General features: G+C 40.2%; 2 protein-coding genes across 2 annotated transcripts in view; both read right to left on the bottom strand.

Annotated features, from left to right (window-relative positions):
* Positions 1–1690: 1690 nt before the first annotated feature.
* BCAS2 (BCAS2 pre-mRNA processing factor) lies at positions 1691–18877 on the bottom strand. Its single transcript, XM_049880017.1, has 7 exons — positions 18706–18877; positions 18504–18596; positions 13775–13845; positions 8472–8633; positions 4989–5039; positions 4264–4344; positions 1691–2258 (listed from the first exon to the last, which is right to left on the bottom strand). Exons 1-7 carry the CDS (start codon positions 18796–18798, stop codon positions 2132–2134), a joined length of 678 nt encoding a protein of 225 aa, XP_049735974.1. The 5' UTR covers positions 18799–18877; the 3' UTR covers positions 1691–2131.
* A 1576-nt stretch (positions 18878–20453) lies between these two features.
* DENND2C (DENN domain containing 2C) overlaps positions 20454–24082 on the bottom strand; it is a 96001-nt gene continuing 92372 nt past the window's right edge. The window contains exons 18-19 of the mRNA XM_049880016.1: positions 23790–23876; positions 20454–22346 (exon numbers count right to left, since the gene is read on the bottom strand). Of these exons, the coding sequence (XP_049735973.1) occupies positions 22315–22346; positions 23790–23876 (119 nt within the window). The 3' untranslated portion in view covers positions 20454–22314. The remainder of the gene's footprint in view (positions 22347–23789; positions 23877–24082) is intronic.

Raw genomic sequence — 24082 nt, 5'->3', positions numbered from 1 at the left:
CTCACATGTTGAGGGTAGGCCTAGCTAACTTGCTTCAGCAGTTCACCCAATGTTACATAGACTTGGTTTTCTCTTAGCTTTGTTAGGGTCACCCTCAAACTTTTGGTGGTTATTTACGAATAATTCATAAATGGAGCAATATTTAAAGAGTATGTTCAGTCTAAAGAAATAGAACCATAAGCCTTATTTAGTGGTTTGTCATCTATCATGGCTGCTTCTTTTTATGGAGTAATATCCTGAATTTGGCACACTCACCTGGGACAAAGAAATTTGAAGCTTTTGCAAGCCAGTTGCTGAGATCTACTAGCAAACTGTTCAAAGAAATCATTGGAAAGACAGGAGTTTGGCAAGGAGCAGGGACTACCTGGGGTCCAGTCTCAGCTGGGAAGGGCTGGAGAAGATATAACTTCTTAGGGCTGAGTAGAAGGTACAGCCAATTGGATTATACTATATAATGAAATGAATCCCCCCATGGGGCAAGAATGTAATTAAAAAAAATCTGTTTTTCAAAAGATTGCAACATCTGGTATGCATGGCACTCACTTCAGGTCATGGCTGTAAACCAGAATCCTTCCATTCACAAGGTGGTCTTTACCCTCCTCCATTAGAGAAAAAAAAACTTTTTTTTGGACAAGCATTGTTCTAGCACTTTACCTTACTTCCTTCAAGATTAGGTTTCTCAACCCAACACGTATAGTTTGACTAAGGCCGAATCCGGTTGGGGATAAGGGGGCTGGGGACAGAGGATGGTGAAATTTGATGTGACAGAAAACTCGTATCTACCAGGGGAAGGACCGTTCTAGCATTACAGATCCCTCTGAATATCTGATAGAAATTATACTTTTTATTTAAAAATGCATGCACACACACATACACACATAATTTGAAGAAGCTCATTGCACCCTTAGAGCCCATTCATAGACCGCCAGCCAGTCACGTGTATTTAGTGTATCTTTTCAGATATTGGTCTTATGCTGGAAGGTTGTTGCATATGGATTCCTAAACCAGTTTAGAATAGTCAGAAGTAAAAATGAGCTGAGGGGAGGATAGGAGGGAGCTGTTGTTACAGAAAGGCAGAATACAGAAAAATTTTAAATCTTGTTAGTATTTTTTCCCTTTAGTGCTGCTAACTTTGAAAGGTGTATTATCAACCTGCCTTAAAAAAAATGTTAAGGGGAAATTATGGGGTCGTATTATACAAATTGTTCTGTAACCTGCTTTTCCTAAACACCTATCTTCAAAAGCACTGACCATTATCAGGTTAAAAAGTTCTAGGTTTATCTCGTAGCATTAATTCTAAGCATCTTTTCCTGTTTTCTGGAGGGGCGTTTCTTGCTCATTGATTTATAAACGGTCTTTGTACGTTAAGGTTCTTACCCTTTGATATGCTGCAAATGTTTTTTCTCAATTGGGCAGGAATCTTTTCTACAAACACAAACTCCGGCACTAAACCATCTGAGTTCAAAACCTGGCTCTGGCACTTTCCAGCTATAAAACTTTAAGTAAATAAATGGTGACTGTTAGATGTCTGTAAATGGGAACAACAGTACCTGCCTGCTAAGATTTTTGTGAAGATCTAATTATTTTTATTCATGTAGGTTTAATTCATCTACCCAAAGTGCTCAGAACAGCACAAGTTAAGCTTCATGTAACTATCAATGATGATGATGTTGTAGATGACAAGACACTGTATTTCTGGTCTTGTCTGATTATCAAAAATTTATTTAGCATTGCCTCTGCTGTAGACAAAGGTATGAACCAAAAGCTTCCAAATTCCTGTATGTGCTGACATATTTCCATAAGGATTTCTTGGCTGCAAAACGAGACCCAAGTGGTCAAAATGAATTGTGTCAGAATATTACTCTACAGTCAGTCACATTTATCTTGAAAGCCTAAAGTTTCCCCCCAAGACTATAAAAATACCACCACGTTGAAAATTTTTATTTTGCTAAAACATACGAATAGAGAAATAAGACAACAGTTCACACATTCTATGGTTTCTACACATTTAACCACCAATGGTTCCCGGAAGATGCTGCTGCCCTTCGCGGGGCAGAGGTAGTTCAGGTGTCTGATCTTCTGAGAAAGCTCAATTCTCCCTTCTTTTTACCCAACAAATTCATTTTTCTTTTCAGAAGTCTTGTCGAATATTTTCTTTGTTTGCCTCTCCATGTTGCTGCTTAATCTGATAGATTTCATTTTCTAGTTGTACAATAGTCCGTTCAATTTCATAATTCTTACTAACCAGAGATACCCAACTAGAACAGAAAAAAAAAGGGGGGGGGGGAATTATTCAATGTAAAATTTCTTTTGGAAGATTTTACGGTATACATATTTTCACTCAGTATCACAACACAAACCTTCATTTTTAACTTTCCATTTAAAAAAACTGAGGCACAACTGAGGGAATTAGGTAAAGGGTATATTGTACCTATTTCTTATAACTGCATGGGAAATTACAATTATCTCAAAAAAGAAAACTTTATTTAAAAAAAAAGGGGGCAAATTCCAAGTGGCCATCCAAGGCATGACAACTGGTCTCTATTCATCTACAGCAACAGAGGAAGGAGAGCCAGGAATAGGAAGGGGGTGTGGAATGTGTGGCTAACTGCCTCCATTGCCATGAAACCAGAAGAGCTAGATGGTGCCATTACTGAACATTTTGGTCAAAGATTCTACAGAAGAATCCTGATCAAAAGGGGGAAAATGCAGAACGGAATTCCAAATTCTCATGGACTTTGAACTTCCTGGAGCCAAGGGGGCTGGATGAACCCTTGAAACTAACGCCGTGAGATAATCTGTAAAACTTAAATCAAAAATATCTCCTGAAGTCTTCTTTAAAAAAAATAGTTTAGCTTCACTAGTAAAAAAAATACCTACCTTGAACATTATGCTCTTTTAATAACTATCTGTATGGGATCCAAATGACAATGGTAACCCGGAAGATTAGATAGGAACCTTAAGAGTGATGAGTTTATTTTAATGGGGGAGGGACAACTCAGAAAAGGAGGGTGAGAATGGCTGTACAACTCAAAGAATATAATCAGTGTCACTGAACTGTACATGTAACAACGGCTGAATTGGTGTATGTTTTGCTGTGTATATTTTCAACAACAAAATTTCAAAAAAAAGGCAAATTGGACATAGCCGAGGAGAGAACTGGTATAACAGAAGAGACACAGAAGACAGTGTGATGGAAGATAGTGTTTAAATTGGATTAACAGAAAAGGAGAGAAAATAGGGCAATATTTAAAGAAATAATGGTGGAGAACTTTCTAAAATTAATTAAAACACAAAACAAAACAATCCACAGATTCAAGCAGCCTCCACCCTCCCCATCAAAAAAATTTCCAGGACAAATAAAAAGAAACACATGCCCATATACACATCTGTAAGATTAGCTTTAAAAAAAACTGTGGAAGGATACACAACGGACTAATAATGTGGCGTACATGGGCATGAAGGTGGAGGCGGGGTGGAACAAGGAGAATGATGTGGGTGATAAAGGGAGGAAAGGTAGGGATATAGCAAAGGAAAAAGGAAGAAATAGCAAAAAAAAAAAAAAAAAAAAAAAAAAAATCATGATAATATGTAGGTATTTAAAGAGCCCTGATGGCAACGGCTAAGTGTTCAACTGCTAACCAAAAGGCTGGCGGTTCCCACCCACCCAGTGGCCCCACCGGAGAAAGAGCTGGTGACCTACCCCCGTGAAGACTACATCCTAGAACGCCCTGAGGCAGTCCTCCTCCGTTACATGGGGGCGCTAGGAGCTGAGAGTGACTCGACGGCACCTAACGACAACATGGAGGGATTTGTATAAAGTGACGTGTGTGTAGATGTGGAAGGACATTTTAAAAATAGAAGGTATAACTAAAGGGAAAACAGGGAGACATGAACAAATTATCAAGAAAGGTATGGAACTCCCCTCCTGAAAAGTTTAAGAAAAAGACAGATAATTTTTCTTCCTTCTAAGTGGAAAATATAAGTAGAATCCGATTCAGAACCGGAAACAGTAGAAAGACTGAAAACAGGGCTCTCTAAGACCAGGATCATTTAGAAGTAGACCAACTCTTGTTTATTACTCTCTTACTGCCTTCCAAACTCACACCTCAGAAAAGCGCAGAGGCAACGAAGGGTGGGATCCAGAAAGTACCATTCCTTGGATACTGTGGCATCACATTCGAACACCGAACCATATTATTGAATCTTGACATTAAAAATGTGCTAAGCAACTAAAAAGATGATGGAACTTTGGATACTTACTTTGACTCCATTTCTCTCAATTTAGACCCAGCTGTTAGTTGCATGTTCTTTCGCTGCCAGTTTAAATCTTGAATATGTTTCCTGTGGGAAATAATTTATACAACCCAATTACACTTTAACATAAAACTAAAACCAACAGAAAAATCAATAATCAACACAAGACAATATCTTTAATCCCTTAAGAACATATATATATGTGTGTGTGTCTGCGTCTGTGTACACCCAGTTTATAAGCTAATTCCAGAAATTTGCTTCTAACTATTTTTCAATTACAAATTTCACAAAGCATGTGAAAAATTAACATACAGAGAGAGATTAAATCGAGAGCCCCTTTTCCCATGCTGTTTTCCTCCTCCATTGCTCAGTTTGGTGAGCATCTGTCCAGGCTCTTTTCTCATATGTGTATGTGCACAGAGAGATCAGTGTATTACACACAGTCAGGTTATATATGTTATTTATTCTAGAACTTTTCTCTCTTCTAAAAATGCCTTTTCTATGTCTTCAGACTTACAAGGTGTCAATGACCTGGCAGAGATGTTTTTAGACCTTAGGCCTTTTTCTCCTCCACTCAGCGCAAACCCTGTCAGAAGTTGGACAAAGAGTAGATCAATCTCTTACTCTCATGTGACTATGATCTCACAGATTTCTTTTTCTTCCACTCTCTATCATATTTATTATGGGTTCACCTAAACATTATTCTGAAATAACATGTACATACAATTTACCTTAATTTCTGGAGCTCTTTCTGCGCATGTTCAATCATATGAACTAGATTTCTAAAGAAGGAAAAGACGTTAAGGTACATTAAAATTTATTCGTACCAATAAAAGTGAATTATCTGGCTGATACCAAGTATTTCTGCTAAAATCAGTTAATATTTATCAAGCCTTCTATGCCAGGCACCATGTTAGACACTATATCGTTGTTGTTAGCTGCTGTTGTGTCAGCTCCCAATTCATGGCGACTCCATGCAAAATGGGATTAGACCATTGTGATCCACAGGATTTTCATCGGCTGATTTTCAGAAGTAGCTCCCCAAGCCTTTCTCCTTATCTTAGTCTGGAAGCTCCGCTGAAACATGTTCAGCATCATAGCAACATGCAAGCCTCTACCAGCAGACATGTGGTGTCTGTGTTTGAGGTACACTGACCAGGAATGAACCTGGGTTTCCTGCCTAAAAGGTTAGAATTCTACCACTGACCGCCGATCCCCTTCACAAATATTTGTTGTTGTCGTATGCCACCACATTGGATTCTGACTCATACATGAGCAGAAGTTATAAATACTAGCTAATTTAATTTTCACAGGAATTCTTTGAAGTCAGTGTAACACCTGACCCAAGCCATGATATTTTCAGTTGCCTCATATGCATGCGAAAGCTGGACAATGAATAAGGAAGACCGAAGAAGAGCTGATGAATCTGAATTATGGTATTTATGAAGAATACTGAATATACTATGGATTGCCAGAAGAACAAACAAGTCTGTCTTGAAAGAAATACAGCCAGAATGTTCCTTGGAAGTGAGAATGGCAGGTCTGTGTCTTACATAGTTTGGACATGTTATCAGGATGGACCACTTCCTGAAGAAGGGCATCATGTTTGGTTAAGTAGAGGGTCACTGAAAAAGAGAAAAACCCTCAACGAGATGGACTGACACAGTGGCTACAACATCAGGCTCAAACAGCAAAGATTGCGAGAATGGCATAAGACCAGGCAGTGTTTTGTTCTGTTGTTCATTGGGCCGCTATGAGTTGGAACTGACTTGACGGGACCTGACAAAAACAAAAGCTTCACATGTGAAGAATGAGGTATGTGTCAGAGCTGGACCCTAATCCAGGTCTTTTCAACTCTAGAGCCCAGTTTACCCTGATTTTGAGCACTTAAGTCACTTCTTGGCAGACACTATGTAACCACCTCCCATTTTGTGATCTGATGTGAGCAACCAATCAGTGGGAAAAGGAGCTTCCTTGTGGGTGTGGTGTGCACCCATGATATAAATGGATATTCTGGCAAAGCTCGCTCTCTTTCAACACTGCCCTTTTTTTGTCCCTTGGCCTCCAGTTCTTGGGATGCGAGAAGCCTTCAGCCTGCCGCCTGACCTGCAGATTTCGGATTTGTTACCCCCCGCAACCACATGAACCAGTAGGAGCTTTCAGCCTGCTGCCTGACCCATGGATTTGGGACTTGCCAGCCCCCAAATTGCGTGAGCCATTTCCTCACAACTGCGTGAACCATTTGCTTGAAGTAAATTTCTACCTATATGTGCTTCACTGGTTCTGCTCCTCTAGAGAACCCAGACTAAGGCACTCTTCTGTCTTCTTTCTCAAGTATATAGGTCCCTCCTCAGGCACAGTGAACATACTTCTAAATGAAACAGACTCCATTGTTATCATGGGAGTCAGAAGATTTGGGTTTGGGTTCTAGTTCCAGCTCTGCCCTGAACAGCTGTGTGTCCTTAGATGAGTCACTTGACATGACTGAAGCTATGCCTACTTATTTGTAAAATCAGGGGCTGAACATAAAGATTTCTCTTTAGTAAAAAAATTCTAAGTTACAAGTATAGTATTTTCTCCTTATTAATGAAATACTATTTCTTCAGCAGGACTGCACCAAGACTGTCTTAGGGCTAAGAGCTCTTTGCCCAATATGCATGAGACCTTCAAAGCCTTGTATGAGGAAAGAAAATTTACTTTGGTAAGATATAGTACACCTCCTCTGGATAAGTGTCCATTGGGATTGGAGGAGACAAAACACGCTGAGGAAAGTTAAACACTACAGAGTACTACATGATTAAATGAAAAACAGATGATGAGCATAGTAATTAGTATTATTACTTAGAGAAGGGAGAGATTATTATAGGCAGAATTTCAATCAGGGAATACAAGCAACCAGACTCAAGTTGGGTCTTAAGTTGAATTTGGGTAGAATAGGTAACGGCATTCCAAAAGGAAGCAAGGCATGAGCAAAGACCTACAAGTAGGGTTTACGATCATCAGAGAGGCAGCTCATTTGGCTTGGGTGAAAGTCTAAAATTGAAGTGTGGAAGGCCTTGCATATCATGTTAAATAGTCTGGACCTTATCTTGCAGGTAATGGGGAATTATTAAAGGTTTCCAGGTGGCAGAGTAACAAGTTAAAAGCAATGTTCTTTGCAACTCAATGTTCCTTCCCCTGCATCCATGTTTTGCCCCATTCCTGGAATGTTCTTTCTTCTCCTCTAAATATCCAAATCTTACGCTTCTTTAATGACCTTCATTATCTTAGTGTCCCTGCTCTAAATCTCCGTAGTTTATACATACACCAGAGTACACAATGTAGCACTTGCCCCTACACCACCAAAAACGGACCAGGGGTTATTTTGCACAGAACATCTTGTATCCTCAACTAGATAAAGCTTCTTGAGAACAAGGATCACATTTTTTCCATTCTGTGAAACATAGACATGTTTTTGATTGATCAGTCTCTTAAATGTCTTAATAACCCTGACCTCATTCTTTGTTTTTTCCCTCTTGCAACATATTCACAAAAGAAACCAAGTTGTTTGTTGTGCAGTATTTCCCAAATTCTGGCTTTTGCCCACTGGATCCTTATGTTGCCATAGAAAGGTAAAACATAGTTCTCTGAGGATGTGAGAAAAGGTATTTATCATTTTGTGGTTTTGTTTTACTTTTATACAGTTATGTTTCAGGAAACACACTCTAGCAAATAGTTTTGTGTACAATCATGAAGTTTAATGGTCTTTTCTCTCTTAAATTGTTGGGACACTTGAGAATTTAGGCTCAAAGGGACCAAAGACATAATCTAACCTCCAAATGTTGCAGATAAGGAAACTGAACTCTAAATAGATAATAAATGGTAAAGCTACTTACACAGAACAGAAATACGAGTTCAGAGGCCAGTTCTGGCAGCAAAATCCTTTATGGGGTTAATTCTTCAGTTATATGGAACCCCAGATTTAGAATTGCATTCCACCAAATAGTAATTTGTAAATTAGACCTCCGTATTCTTGAACTTTGAGGTGGGTCTCAAACCAGTGGTCTTTCACATGAGTTGGTGGTTTTAGGGCATGGTCCCAAGACAAGAGTCTAGCTATACTGATTTTCATCTCACTTTTTTTCCCTTAGCCTAATCCCTTCTCCACTTTAAAAAAATAACAAAGCTGGGGCTGGAATGGGTTTTAAACAAATAAACAAAGAAAAGCTTCTTACTCATTATAGACTTTCCAGGCATTGCATCCATGCTGTGACATTAGTTCCAGGTTCTCAATTCGAACTGCTTGATGTTCTAACTGGGCCATAGAATTGTTTACACATTCTTGCCATGCAGTTATATCATTTTTCTGACCTGAGGAAGGAGCTGGAAGCTCATATCTAAAATTAAACAACAAAAAAGGAAAATAAAACCATATACTCCCCCAAACCTTTGTCCTTCCTAATAGCATGTCCCATGGGTCTACATATACTGTAAATACCACAAAGACTGAAAAGATGCAGACCTCAAAATAATAAGAAACTTCTTTATCCTAAGAATCAACGTGCAAATAAGATTTAACATCATTATATACAATAGCAAAAAATTATTCACTTCAATGTCAATGCAAGGAAATTGAATAAGCTATGACACATTTATAAAAGGTATTGTTATGGTAAGTATTAAATGATGTTACAGAATACTTAATAACATTAAGACGTCTGTAATATATTAAGGGAAAAAAGTAGAACACGGTAAACTATGCCACCACATTTGTAGAACACACACACACCCCTCTAGAGGAAAAGATGGGAAGGATATAACAATTTTTTGCATCTGGACCTCACTTCACATTACCCCTTTTTCAACATGCCAATATAGTCAGCAAATACAGACCACTGTAAGAAACATATTTTACACTGTGATCCAGTACACAAATCCACATAACTGAAGTTTCACAAAATATTTACTCATATACGCAATGTGATATTTCCTATTCTACTTCCTTTAAAAAGTGCTGGTAGTACCTTACTAAATTTATTTCATAACCCACTGCTTAATGGGTAATTACAGGTTGAACATACTACCATAAAGGAGTTGCTATCATTATAAAAACCATTTCAGCAGAGGAACAAAAAATGGGAGACTTGAGGAGTCCTAGATGTTCTCTACCTCATAGCTCTGTCCTGTCTTCATCACTCAGACCAGATAGGAAAAAGAAGAAATCCTAGTCTTCTAATATGATGGTTAACGTCTGTCACCTTGGCTAGGCTATGATTCTCAGTGGTTTGGCAGACACCATGTGATCTTGTGATCTGATGTGAGCTGCCAATCAATTGAAAGGGGTGCTTCCTGGGGTGTGGCCCAACTCCAGTAAATAAGTGGACCTTCTGGCAAAGGTCACTCTTTCTCAACTCTGTACTCTTCTACTCACCTAACCTCTGGTTCTAAGCCTGCATTAGTCTCTGGCCTGTTGCCTGACCTGCAGGGTTTGAATTCACCAACCTCCCAATCCCACGAGCCAGCGGAGACCTCCATCTACTGCCTGGCCTGAAGATTTTGGGTTTCTCAGCTCCTGCAACCACAAGAGCCAGCAGAGGTCTTCACCCTGTTGCTTGGTGCACGGATTTGACACTTGGCGGCCCCCACAACTGCGTGAGCCATTTCCTTAAAGTAAATTCCTCTCTCTAAATATTTATATACGCTTCACTGGTTTTGCTCCTCTTGAGAACCCCGACTAAGAAATTTGGCACCAAGAGTGATCCCAGAGGAACAAAATCTTACGGATTGAGTTTTCTAAATTGGTTCTCGGGTCTCACTAGACTTAAAAGTCATGAATTACTTTATTTTCAGTAGTAAAGAGGCCACTGTTAATCCACAGCATGATGTGGCAATACACAAAATATCACCACCATTGGATCAACTATCTGTGAGAGACAAGGCGATCGTGTACTTGATGCCTTTCAACATTTGTGTCAATCTAAGAATAATGAAGGTGGAAGGTTGGTTCTATTTTCCATAGACCAAGTGGAGAAAGAAAAAGTGTGCCACTCCAGCAATACACCTTCACCACCTAACCTCAGTGGTATACAAACTCTCCAATTTTATGTCCTACTTTAGTGCGCAGGCATCTTGATCACCTTTCCCTTCCGTAAGATGTCATCTGATCCATTACACTAATGATATTATCTTGACTGGACTTAGGAAGGAAGAAGTATCGATGACTCTAGACTTATGATAAGACATTTGTGTGCTACAGGATGGGAAATTAACCTGACAAAAATTCAGGCAGCTCCCACCTCAGTGCAATTTCTAGGGGTCCAGTTGAGCTATTCCTTCTAAAGAGAGGGATAAGTTGTTGTATCTGGATTCTACTAAAACTAAAAAGTAAGGACAATGCCTGGTAGGACTCTGGATTTTACAGGCAACATATTTTTGCTTCCTGTCCCCGTGACCCTATGCTCTATGGGTCTAAGTCTTACTTCCATAAGAGAGGAATGCTTCCTCCAGGAGACACAACACTGATTCCATTGAAGTGAAAGTCAAAAATGTCACTCATACACTCTGGGCTCCTTATGCCTATGGATCAACAGGCAAAAAAAGGAGTTATCTTATTGGCTGGTGTGATTGATCCTGATTACTAAGGTGCAATTGGGCTGATAGTAGATATTCGAGGTAAAGAATATTGCGTCTGGGATATAGGAAATGCCCTAGGGCATCTCTTAGTACTACCTTGCCCTGGGATTAAAGTCAATGGAAAACTAGAGCAACTCAATTCCAATATGACTGCTAATGACCCAGACCCTTCAGAAATAGTTTTGAGTCACTTCACCAGGCAAAGAGGCACGACCAGCTGAGGTCCTTGCTGAGGACAAAGGGAACACAGAATGGGTGGTAGAAGAAGGCAGCTCTAAGTAACAGCTATCACCATATGACCAGCTGAAGAAATGAGGGCTGTAATTGGTGAGTGCTCTTCCTTGTTTTGTGTGTATATCAAATACCTTTTTTTTTTTTTATTAATTGTGACTTAGGAAAAAGTTTACAGAACAAATTAGTTTCTCATTAAACAATTATTTCACATACTGTTTTGTGACATCAGCTGCCAACCCCGTGACATGCCAACACTCTCCCCTTCTTCACCTTGGGTTCCCCACTTGTATCTGTCCAGCTTTCCTGTCCCCTCCTGCCTTCTCGTCCTTGCCCCTGGGCTGGTGTGCCCATTTAGTCTCAACACATGGTGAACTACGTGTGTTACTGTTTTATAAGCCTGTCTAATCTTTGGCTGAAGGGTGAACTACAGGAGTGACTTCAGTACTGAGTTAAAAAGGGGCCCAGGGAGTCAAATATCTTTGTTTTCTTCTTTCAATTACTCCATTTCTTATTATAAAATACAAGATGTAAAAAGGGCTAGCGCATTTTCAGTTGTATACGTGTTAGTTGTATAGACGCAAGGTGCAAGTATGACTTTGTGATTGTCTTTATTTAGAGAACATGTATGGTTTAAGGAGATGTGTATAGGTGCCAAGTTGATAACGGGTGGACTGTTAGGATTAATGTTAAGTGTCAAGTTGGCTAGACTATGATTCTCAGTGGTTTGGCAGTCACTATGTAATCACCCTCCATTTTGTGATCTGACATGAGCAGCCATCAGATGAAAGGGGAGTTTCTTTGGGGGTGTGGCCTGTCTCTAGTATATAAATGTATGTTCTGGCAAACCTCTTTCAACCCTGCACCATTCTTGTGGCCTGACCTCCAGTTCTTGGGATGTAAGCCTGCATAAGTCTCTGGCTTGCTGCCTAACTTCGAGATTTTGGATTCGCCAACCCCTGCAACCCTATGAACCAGCAGATGCCTCCAGCCTACCACCTGACCCGTAGATTTCTGGTTCGTTAGTCACTGCGGCATGAGACAGCAGAGGTCTTCAGCCTGTCACCTGATCCACAGATTTGGGAGCTGCCAGCCCCCACAAGTGCGTGGGCCATTTCCTTAATTTCTGTCTCTCTCTATACATATACACTGCACTGGTTTTGCTCCTCTAGAAAACCCAGCCTAAGACACCTAGTTCACACACTCAAGCCCCTCTTTTGATACATGCTGAGAGGATAGCACTGTTGTTCACATATCCCGCCATGCTAAATAAGAGGCATGACGGGCAAATTCCACCTTCATCACTAACTGCATGGCAAGGATCAGCATGAACCCCCATCTGGAAATGGATCCAGTCCTCACCTTCCCACTTCTCCATCCTTGTCGCCAGCTGATTCAAGCAACACTCTCTCTCTGACCCCAGCCAACCAGAGCTGTTTCAGAGCTCACAAGTTAAAAGGACATCATCCTTTAGACTGAGCGCCTATGCAGCCCTTCTGACTCTAGCCACCCCGAGTTAGGTGTAGCATCTAAGACAACACAGTCCTTCAGACTGCTAAATTGGCAGACACCAGCCCCTGACAGCTGACTGCCCCTGTGGGGTTCACCCCTTCCCTGAAATAAACTCACAGATTCTAGAGAGAGAGTGTACCATACTGATTTATTATAAACAGAAAAAATACAAAGAGACACATAGGGCAAAGTCTGGGAAGGGTCCCAACCAGTGCCTCCACGTTCCCAGAGATGCATGACCCTCTCCCATGCATGGATGTCTTTTTCCAACCAGGAAGCTCACGGAACTTCCATGCTTAGGGTCTTTATTTGGCCTCATTGCATAGTTATGATTGGGGTCTCACTGAATATGCATGACTGACTAAACCATATCCCTCTCCCTTCCAGAGGTTAGCTGACCAGGTGTGGTCTCTTGGGCCTGGCCAGCCCTCATTTGTTTGCACAAATCCTGAAGTGTTGTCTGGAGATGACAATAAAGGTGCTTTGATTACTCGAGAAATTCTAAGGGCTATCTCTTGGGAACCAAAGACAAAGGCCAAATCAAGTTCTTAGTCTCATACCGTCTCTGCTCTGACAGCTTGTATTAGTATAATCTGACAGATTATATTATTATAGTTCCATAGTATCTTAGCATTGGCAGAAAATTCAGGTGTTAACCAATCCAATTCTCTCTTTTAGGGAAAGTAACAAAGGGTGCCTGACCCCCACCCCAGGGAGAAAGGAAGAAGAAACAGTGGCATGGGAAGGAAGATAGTGGAGCCAAAGTCAAACTATTATCCAGGTACCCTACAATTACTAATACTGCCTTTTATAAGAGTGAAGCAAGAATCACTATAACTCGTAACATTGGTTATACTACATGATAGGAAAGAACTACAATGACTAATCAGGGATATTTTCTTGGGAAGTCTTGTACATAAACTTTAATTCACATTACCATTTCCCTCTTGTTGGAATTTAAAAGATTTTGCACTTTTAAGTAATGGTTCAAAGAACATCTTTCAACATTAAAGCTGTGTCATATGATCTACTGTCACATGATAAAACATAAACATATAGGAATTTTTTTTCAACATTTACTTTTATATCGTCATAGCACAGCTTTACTAATAAGTTAAAGTGAACAATGATTGAGCCCCAAGAACCCAGAAATAGGACTTACCGTTTCATACTGAGTAATTCAATTGGTTGTCGAGCAGCCAATCTTTCAAATTCATTTCTCATTATGTCAGTCTGATGTATAAATCAAAGAAATAATTATTTCCAAGACTGTAACTACAAATTGAAATTAGCAATCACCAAACAAATAATGAATCTAACCTACTCAAGCATTTACGTATACTGTATCAGCTGCCATCGAGTCAACTTGGACTCATGGCGACCCCGTGGTGTGTCAGAGTAGTACGGTGCTCCACAGGATCTTCAAGGACTGATTTTTTGGAAGGAGGTCAACAGGCCTTTCTTCTGAGGTGCCTCTGGGTGGACTCAAACCTCCAACCTTCCCGTTACCAGCCAAACGCATTAACCATTTGCACCAACTGGTGACTCCTAGGTCTATCAATTGTAATGTATCATTTCCCTTTCCCCAGATCTTCTCTGAACTAAATGCTCTCGAGGAGCAGGAGTAGAAGCAGAAAACATATGTGCACACAGCAAATGTGTATTTCTTCAATTCTGTACCCAGCTCAAGCAGGAAATGTGGAATATAAATAAGGACTCCACGGAAAAAAAGGTTTAATCCTAAATCAGCGGTTCTCAATCCCAGCAGCATATAAGAATCAGATGGGATGCTTTGAAAACAATTACAATCCTGGCCATCTCTCACCCTTCGCCCCCACTTCCACTGAATTAGTCTGAGCTGGGGCCTCACATGGTTATTATAATTTTTGTTTTTAACTCACCAGCTGATCCTAAAGTAAAGCCAGTGTTGAGAACCATGGATCTAAGTATGCATTGGGGATAGGGGACAGAGGACTTGGACATAAGATAACGTGCATTAGGACTATGAGCCTAAACTTATACTTCCTTTTTGGCTGTTATTTTCATACTTTGATTTTTGCAAAGGATGGAGGAAGAGGGCAAAAGGAACTGGTTCTGCTATCTGATCTAGCAATTTTACTGTTTTCAATGTTCTGCCAATGTCCTATTCCACTTCTGTTCTGCACATTTCCTACTTCAAGTATAAAGAACTGTTTAAGTACAATATTCATTTATCCCATGTAATTTTCAATAAACTGTAAGCTTCAACTTTCCTAACAATGAAAAACTGAAAAGTAAGCAAAAAGAGCCTTTCAGAGCCCAAATTCCTGTTTGTAAGTTTTTTAACAGCTTTATTGAGATATATTTCACATACCATACAATCCACCCATTTAAAATACACAATTCAATGATTTTTAGCATATTCGGATATAGTCATTCATTACCACAATCAATTTTAGGACGTTTTCATAACCCTCTCCCCAAAATTCTGCCCTCCCCCCAGCCATTACCTTTCTACTCTCATCCCCCATCCCTCCTAAGCAACCACTAATCTACTTCCTTTTTTTAAATACATTTCCTTATTCTGGAAATATGAACTGAAACATACAACATGTGGACTTTTGTGACTGACTTATTTCATGTAGTATAATGGTTTCAAGGTTCACCCATGCCGTAGCATGTATCAGTACCTTATTCCTGTTTATGCCATTTATCCAGTGATCAGCTGATAGACATCTGGGTTGTTTCCACCTTTTGGCTCTTATGAATAATGCTACTATAGCATTTATGTACAAGTTTTTGTGTAGACATATACCGTCATTTCTTGAGTATACACCTAGGAGTGGAATCACTGAATCTGTTTAGAAGTTTTACATTAAGTATTTCTCATGATAGAAAGCCTTTCTTAGGCTATTACTAAATCACATACAACTCTAAGAAAAAGTGGCTATCTAGTTTCCTGCAAAAAAACTAGGGCATTTGAGCTAGACGGATATGCACAGTGACAAGGAGTAATAACTAATAATGAGATAAGAAACAAACTATAAAAATGCAGTACAAGTGGCCTTGAGCCATGTAACACAGAAGCCCTTAGCTAACTCACAAGGCCAGTAAGTGATAGATCTGGAATTTTAGCTTAACTCCCTTAGAAGATAGAGCCCACACTCATGGAGTTCTTGCAAGGATTAAATCTCATGAAACGTTATTTTGGGCATGTCTGGCACACTGCAAGCATTCATTAAATAAAACTGCCTTAGAAGCTCTTCACGTGTTCGACTAATAAATATTTGGGTTGCTATCATGTGCCAGGCACTGTTCTAGGTGATAACGATACAGTGGTAAAGAGGACAAACAAGGTTGCTGCTCATGGAGCTAACATTCAGTCTCATCTCAGCACAGATAGGATTTCCTCAAGAATGCAATCTAAAGCAGCCACTGAGCCACTCTATCACATCATTACTTGAATTCTTTGTATATCATTTATGAATAATCCACTACTTGCTGATTTATTTCTCTGTTTCAACACGCTAGGATGTAAGCTCCACGAGGACAGACCTTGCCTATCCTGTCCCCCCAAGTGTGGCACGTAACAAACCTTTATAAATAGTTGTTAAATGAATAAATGGAAGAGCAGTTTCAAGGGCAATTTGAGGAGTGATTAAGATCTTGAACACAATTACCCACCTAAACAATGGGGATAATACAGATATTTGTTCATAGGGCTGTTCTGATGACTAAGTAAGCCCAGAACAATATTTACCTCCTATTTTTAAGAAAGGATTAGGTCCCCAGACCTTCTGTTAGCCCAAGACAGGAGCCATTCCCAAAGCCAACTCTTCAGACAGGGATTGGACTACTATGGGATAGAAAATGATACTGGTGAAGAAAGACCTTCTTGGATCAAGTAGCTACATGAGACTATGCTGGTATCTCCTGTCTGGAGGGGAGATGAGAGAGCAGAGGGGTCAGAAGCTGGCCAAATGGACATGAAAAGAGAGAGTCAAGGGAAAGGAGTGTGCTGTCTCATTATGGCCAGAGCAATCAGGAGTATATAAAAGGTGTGGGTAGTGGTGGGTATAAATTTTTGTATGAGAGACTGACTAGATTTGTAAACTTTCACTTAAAGCACAATTTTAAAAAAGGGGGGTTAAATAATCAGTATACTAGTTATAAAGATTGAAAACATGTTGTATTTGAGAGAGCAAATTAAAGTAAAAATAAATTTAAAAACTGGTTAAAATATTTAAAAGTTTCAGTCCAATAAGGAAGCATTACTGTACTTAGTACTTAATGTGAAATAACCCACATTTGGGTAACTACAAAGGAGCCCTGGTAGTGTAGTGGTTAAGTGCTCAGCTGCTAATCAAAAGGTTGGTAGTTCGAACCCACCAGCTGCTCCACAGGAGAAAGATGTGGCAGTCTGCTTCCATAAAGATTATAGCCTTGGAAACCCTATGGGACAGTTTTACTCTGTCGTTCAGGGTCAGTATGAGACAGAATTGAATTGATGGCAACGGGTTTTTTAGTTTTGGGTAACTACATTTAAAAAAAAGTATGAGAAAACAGAACCCATCAGCTACTCTGCGGTAGAAAGGTGTGGCAGTCCGCTTCTGTAAAGATTTACAGCCTTGGAAATCCTATGGGACGGTTCTACTCTGTCCTATAGGGTCGCAGTGAGTTGGAACCAGCTCTGTGGCAGTGGGTTTGGTTTTGGTTTTTACGTGAAATGCCGAACGAAACAGAATTTCAAAGGAACATCTCTCTCCTACTTAAAATTTAACCAACATTTTTTCATGTAACAAATATAAATACTGCTTTTTAACAACAAAATCCTCTCCTAAATAAATGGTTGCATATAGGGAGGGGAAAACGCCAAACATAATGTTCGGAAATGCCTAAAACAATCCAGTAATTTAGAAATACTTTACATTCAGCGGATTAGACCATAATCAGTATCCTGGGTTCACTCCTACGGTAAACAGTTTAAAACGGTATCCAAGTGTCCTGTCTCCCCGCCCCCCATCCAAAAGTAGAGTTCCCATGAAACCTTTCCTAAGACGAAATGGCTTACAGCGAAGAAGCAATTACCATTAACTTATATGGGAAAAAATTTGGGGCATTTCCAGACCCCCCCCCCAAAATAACCTACCAAATAACATATAAAACATAAAATAATACCAACATATAGTAAAAGCTGAGATGCTGAATGTAATTCCCGGGGAAGGAGCTTGGCGACGCCGCCACTCTCGCCGCCTCTTTAATGGCTAGGTGCAAAACAAATGCTGAAAGCTATTTCTGGTTTTCGTAACATCGAAAATCCTCTTGGGATTTCTTTCTATTAGTGAAAACAGGTACTCATGTAGGTCTTTTCGTAGAAGCGAAGTGGCGAAAGGCAAACTTTGAAAAGCGGGGGATACCTGTATAGGTACCTTGGTTTGCCCATTCGGTCATTCTCATCCATTTGGTAAAATACAAATAGAAAGCCCGCCCTCCAGTGGTTCTCAAGAGCCAAGGTAATTAAGCTTATTAAAACACACAAAAAAAATCCCAAACTAGATCACTTGTTTTAGAGTAGACCTTATAGAGTAGCGGGTTCCTTTGAAAATTTATGTGTGGATCCCATTTCAGAAAAAAATGTACACACAAGTTTCTGCATTAAGTTTGGGAGTTCGCGGAGCATCCCCCCTCCTCCCCGAAAGTCCTTCTAAGGGTCTCAGGATAAGAGGCCCGGAGAATGCTTATCCATCTAGTTGTTTTCCATAGACGGATACCCATACGTCAGAGTAAGAGCTAAGCAAGCAATAGTTAGAGTGGGAATCTGAAATTCACTTTTACGTAGCGAAGGCTCTCAATCCAAAATAAAGATTCGTGGAATTATCTTCCACGTCCGGGGCTCAAGACAGCTCACTTACTTCAAAAGCAGAATAATCCGGGGCTGTCAGGTAGCTCAGGTAGTTCTTTGTAGGTCGGTATCTCCGAGTTTCCTCCTCCACCAGAGCCGCAGCCTGAGAACGAGAACGGGGGCCAGGGTAGGGGCGGCAAACTGTCACGTGTATCTTCCAGCATTGTGAAATCTAGCAAGCGCCGAGTCAGCTACAGACACCCCTCACTCACCGCTTCCCGCACACCAGGCGCTTCGTAACCTTGATCAAAATAGGGCAGCGCATCCACCACAGCCTCTCCGGCGACCAATCCTGTGCCCGCCATTCCGGGTACCTCAGGTCCGACTGAGTTTTCTGAGTCTGCGCAAACTCGAGTACTCTCAACTACGCCTGCGCCTACCCCGGACGTCGTCCGTATCGCCTGCGCCTGGGCCTCAGCACTTACTCAATCGCCAATTCGAAAGGCGCGCTCGCCCCGCCCCTTAGAAGAGCCGGGCCCTTTTATTTTGGTGGGCCGTGACGTCACGTCCGGATTCCCTAGCGTCAGCGGAAGGTCTCGGTTGTTTGTCTCCCTCTTGCTCTTTTTTTGTCTGCCTCCGACTGGAAGCGGTTTGGTGAAGACGAAAGTTTCCTTTATTTAAAAACTAAAATGCGGGAGGGGAGGCCTTTAAAACTTTTTGCGGCAACTGGCTGCAGGGTTTGGCGGGGAGAGAAACTAGTTTACCAAATTGGCTTACTCCCCTAACCTTTCTTCTCCCCTGAGCCTTCTCTCCCCCTGTGGTAGCCTTTCCTCCTCTTGAACTTCTTTGCAGCACCCCACTATCCTTCGCTTTAGGCGTCCTGAGAATATCTGCATTGGGTAGTACAGTTCTTTCACAGACACAAGAAGTGTATGCCAGTCTTCAGTTAAAACTGTGAAACTTGGGGTCTGCGTAACAAGAAGAATCATATCTGCCCACCGCGAAACTGATAACCGCTCATCAACCGCACTTTGAACAATCCTGTCATTTTGCTTTTAGGGCGTATACAAAACCCAGTCATTTTGCCTCCAGGACTTCTGGTAATAGAAACGCACTCCTCATTGCCCCCCAACCAGCCCGGTGCACTGCAGTGCCCTGTGTGGTACGTGGCTCTCAGCCTCCTTTGATGAAGCAAAGACCCTACACAGTGTACAGTCTAACCCAGGCTTTGTCAGCCAAGAGCCTGGAAATGTTGACCACAGTTATTAAGCCTGGTTGGTATAAAATTGATTCGGATTAGCTTTCTGTTGTGTGCTGACCAGTGGATTCCAACTCATACCGACCCTATAGGACAGAGCAGAACTGCCCCATAGGATTTCCAAGGCCATTTTTTTGGAGGGGAGGAGGTTTAATCTATACAGAGGAGCACTTGTGGTGCAATCGTTAAGAGTTTGGCTGCCCACCAAAAGGTCAGCAGTTCCAATCCACCAGCTGCTCCTTGGGAACCCTATGGGGCAGTTCTACTCTGTCCCATAGGGCCCCAAGAGTTGGAATCTACTCAATGGCAACAGATTTGGCTTGGTTTTTGGTAATCTATACGGAAGCAGATTGCCGTATCTTTCTCCCACTGAGTGGCTAGTGGACCCAGATCACCAACCTTTTGGTTAGCAGTTGAGCTCTTAACCACTGCACCACCAAGGCTCCTTGATTAGCTTTCTAATTTACCATTATTTAGATAAATGTGCTACCCATGGATTTAAGTGAAGGATAAGATCTCTAAGTTCCTAGGTGGCTCAACCAGTAATCTAACGCTTGTCAGTTCAAACCCAACCAGCACATCATGGAAGAAAGGCCTGGGGATGGATCTGCTGTTCTTAAGATTAAAGCCAAGAAAACCCTATGGAGCACTTCTACTTTGTAACACATGTGGTCTCCATGAATTGGAATTGATGCAATTTTTTTTTAAATAAGATCTCTAAATCTTAATTTTATTTAAAATTGTCCAGACGTCTGTGGGATTTTTGTGTGTTTATTCTTTTAAAGATCTGTAAACATTTTATACAAATCTTGAGCAAGTCTTTTACAAACATGTCCAGAATATGTAACACTTTACAAAAACAAAATATAACAGACCTAGGGGAGCAGCTTCAAATTGCAGGGATAAAGTCCCCCATCCTGAAGCAAAGATCTCCTCATAGAGGGATGGTAAGGAATGCACCACAGTAATCCCTCTTACTCCCATTTTATAAACACTCAATTCCCAATTACTGCTTGCTTGTTCCCTCAGGGTTTCAGTGTTAGAAGAAATCAAACGAGGAGATGTCTGGTAAAAGCCCCACTGGGGTAAGCTGCTTAATAAACATTTTTAATAAGACATGAGCTCAGTTCTATTCCCTGGACCCACATCTATAGGAATTATATTACACAGCACCGTTCTTTACATGGTGTCGGCTTCAGATTCATGCATGCACACCTGAATGTGTTGTTAAGACAATACTGTACAAGTCAATAAATTGTAGCACAACACAACTTTTAAGGTTTTGTTAAGTCTGAATACTTTTTATGCCAGTTAAAACCATTAGCAGGGTTTGAAGAAAACAGACTGACATCTGCTATAACATTTATCAGTGAAAACTGCCTCTCATTAACAAATTCCTCTTTCCAATGATTAATACTAGTTTAGAAATTAAGGATTTGGGTGGTTAAGTGGAGGGAGCCCAGGAAAGTTCATAATTCTGAGTTCAATTTAATTAGGGCAAAAAGTCCAACAATTCATGAGGAGCTAAAAAAAGAGTCTTATCTCAGGTACTATAATTTAAAGTCCCTCATCCTCAGAGCTGGGAGGTGGCCCTGGTATGGTTCAGCTTAATAGGAAACTTTTTAAATACTGAAATCCCACAGAGAGCAAATTTTCATCTGCAGTACTAACCAACTTGCTCTGCGTACATAAAATAATAGTCCTGGGCGTCAATATGGGCTCTTTTGTGTAACTTTGGGCAAGTTATTTCACCTCTTTGAATTCCAGTTTCTTCACTAGTAAAATGAAGATGCAAATATCTGTCTCATAAAAATTGATGTAAGGATTGAATAAGATGACATACATACATGTAGCATAGTACACAGCACATGATGGATAATTAAAAAAAAAATGGTAGTTCCCATGCCCTTGAAAGGACATTTTCCTAGCAACTATAATTCCACAAAGTTTAATGTTGACACATGAGGGACAAGCTACCCAAGTGCAACATATTGTGAAGGAGGAGCTCCAAGACATCTATATTTATGAAGCAATACCAGTCCTAACAAAAAGGATTTCTACCTAAGTGGGATTCTCCTAGATAGAACATGAGACAAAAAATCAAAAAACAGGAGGCATATGATTATATTACTTAGCCCAGCTCAATGAGTCCATGGGGTTAAAGCTGCCATGATATTTCGGTGATGAGAATTATGTGTGTAGGGCTAGTGTTCTCCACTTCCATCATGCTTTTCTAGTACCCTAATCTCGGCATTTCCCTTGTTATGTTAATCTTTGAGCTGTTTTTTAAATGCAAAACCAACAAGTCTGTCCCCTGCAAAAGACAAGTGCCTTCCTAAACTAAGCACAAAACGATGAGTCCAAATATCAAGTAAAAAGCCCACTTAAAAAAAAAAAATTGGAGGCAGACTGAAGAGAGCATTGGTTCCAGATTACCGCCAACAATTCTCCAGTGATTACCACAGCAGCAACAGGAGAGTCCTCCTCTGAAGGCAGGCCTCACTCTGAAACCTTTTAAACTTCCAAGGAGTTTGCAGAATACCTCAAGGCATCTGACTCTTGGGAAAATATTTTCTTTGGCACATTCCCTTCTAGTTAAGATAGAGACAGTCAATCAAAGATTTCATTTCTTCTGGAGAAATTTCATTTTACTCCCTAAAAGAAAAAAAAAAAAGGAAATTCTCATTAATTCATTTTTACTTATCGTAGATTATTTGAGGCAAATGGCTAAAATTTAGTCATTCAGAATAGCCCATGAGTAAGCTATCAGGTGATATGTATTCTGAAATGACATATTTTAAAATTAACCAGCAAAAAAACTCCCAAGTGTCTAATTGTAGAGGTAGAAGAGTATTCAGACTTTGGAGCTGAGAACCACTGATCTAATAATCACTGTGGTTTAAAGAGGAAATAACAGCCTGGGGCATAATTTGTCCAAGGTCTCTCAGCTCATTAGGGACAGAGCCTAATTAGGAACATATATTTCAAAGACCAGTATAAATACCATAGAATTTAAGTTCGTTGTTTTAGACTAGCTATACCACAGTTCCTAGATCCCCTGGATAATTAACAGTTAACTGTAATTGAAAAAATTACATGAACATCTGTGTTTCTCTATGATGCATAAAACATTTGTAGGAAATTTCCTTTTGCCTCAGATTCCATGCAAACCAGGTGTTTTTTTTTTTTAATACAATTTATTTTGTTGTTGTTGAAAACATACACAGCAAAACATACACCAATTCAACAGTCTCTACATGTACCATTTATTGACATTGATAACATTCTTCAAGTTGTGTAACCATTCTCAACCTCCTTTGAGTTGTTCCTTCCTCATTAACATAAATTCATTGCCCCCCTAAGGTTTCTATCTAATCTTTAGAATTGCTATTGTCAATTTGATCCAATATAGATAGTTCTTAAAAGAGCATAATGCTCAGAGTAGACATTTTTTACTAGTTGAGCTAAACTATTGTTTGGTTTTAAGAAGACTTGAGGGGATATTTTTGATTTGAGGTTTAAAGATTATCTCAGGGCAATAATTTCAGGGGTTCACCCAACCTTCATGGTTCCAGGAACTCTGGATTCCATGAGAATTTGAAATTCTGTTCTGCATTTCCCCCCTTTTAATCAGGATTCTATGAACTAAACCAGGTGTTTTTAATCTGGAGTCCATGGATGGACTTCACGGACTCCGTGAACTCCCTAAAATTACATGCAAAAATTGTTTATATGCTGTAAGTGTATTTTTCTGGGAGGAAGGTCCACATTAAAAAAAAAAATTCTCTAAGGGATTTAACCTAGGAAAGATTAGTAATCATGATATGCAAACTCTTATGTCATGAGGGGCTAGTTCAGGGTGCTTCATCTGAGGAGAACAGCCCCATGGACCACTCTGATAGGGGATCCTAACCTCTGAGAAAGGGATGTCTTTTTCTGCAAAACACTTTGGGATGACAGTCATGGTCTCCAGTCAGCCTACCTGAGATTATCAATATTCAGATATATCCCTGACCGGACTATAAAGCCTTAGTGACTGAGGCATGCTTTTCTTGTTTTTTAGCCACATTTATCCAAGAGGAAAGTACAGCAACTCACCAAGACTCCGCAAAATTCTGTTCACCCCACTTGGTTCAGACTCAGGAATTGTTTCCAAATACTGAAGGGCCCGGACCTCAAACAAACCTATGAGGAAAACTCATGTTGATGAAATTGCCTAACATTCAAAACTGAATGTTAATTAAATAAAACTTGATGTTCATTACCAATGTAGTATTTCCATGGGCAAAACAATATTACAAAATAAATAAGTCTCATAATAAACAACTCACTTTTTGAGCCCTTGTAGCTATTACGTTATTTTTTGTTTGTTTCTATTATTTTCAAAAGTT

Source organism: Elephas maximus, chromosome 3 (genome assembly GCF_024166365.1).
Source record: "Elephas maximus indicus isolate mEleMax1 chromosome 3, mEleMax1 primary haplotype, whole genome shotgun sequence".
Lineage (NCBI taxonomy): Eukaryota > Metazoa > Chordata > Mammalia > Proboscidea > Elephantidae > Elephas > Elephas maximus.
The sequence above is the reverse complement of the archived record's forward strand: the minus strand, read 5'-3'. Positions and strand labels throughout refer to the sequence as shown.

What these genes read in the sequence shown, in the direction of transcription:
- BCAS2 (XM_049880017.1), bottom strand. Translation starts at nt 18,798, where the DNA reads ATGGCGGGCACAGGATTGGTCGCCGGAGAGGCTGTGGTGGATGCGCTG. An exon ending in CGCCTGGTGTGCGGGAAGCG is followed by an intron (nt 18,597 to 18,705) that starts GTGAGTGAGGGG and finishes TCTCGTTCTCAG; the next exon opens with GCTGCGGCTCTGGTGGAGGA. An exon ending in AAAGAGCTCCAGAAATTAAG is followed by an intron (nt 4,345 to 4,988) that starts GTAAATTGTATG and finishes TATTTCCCACAG; the next exon opens with GAAACATATTCAAGATTTAA.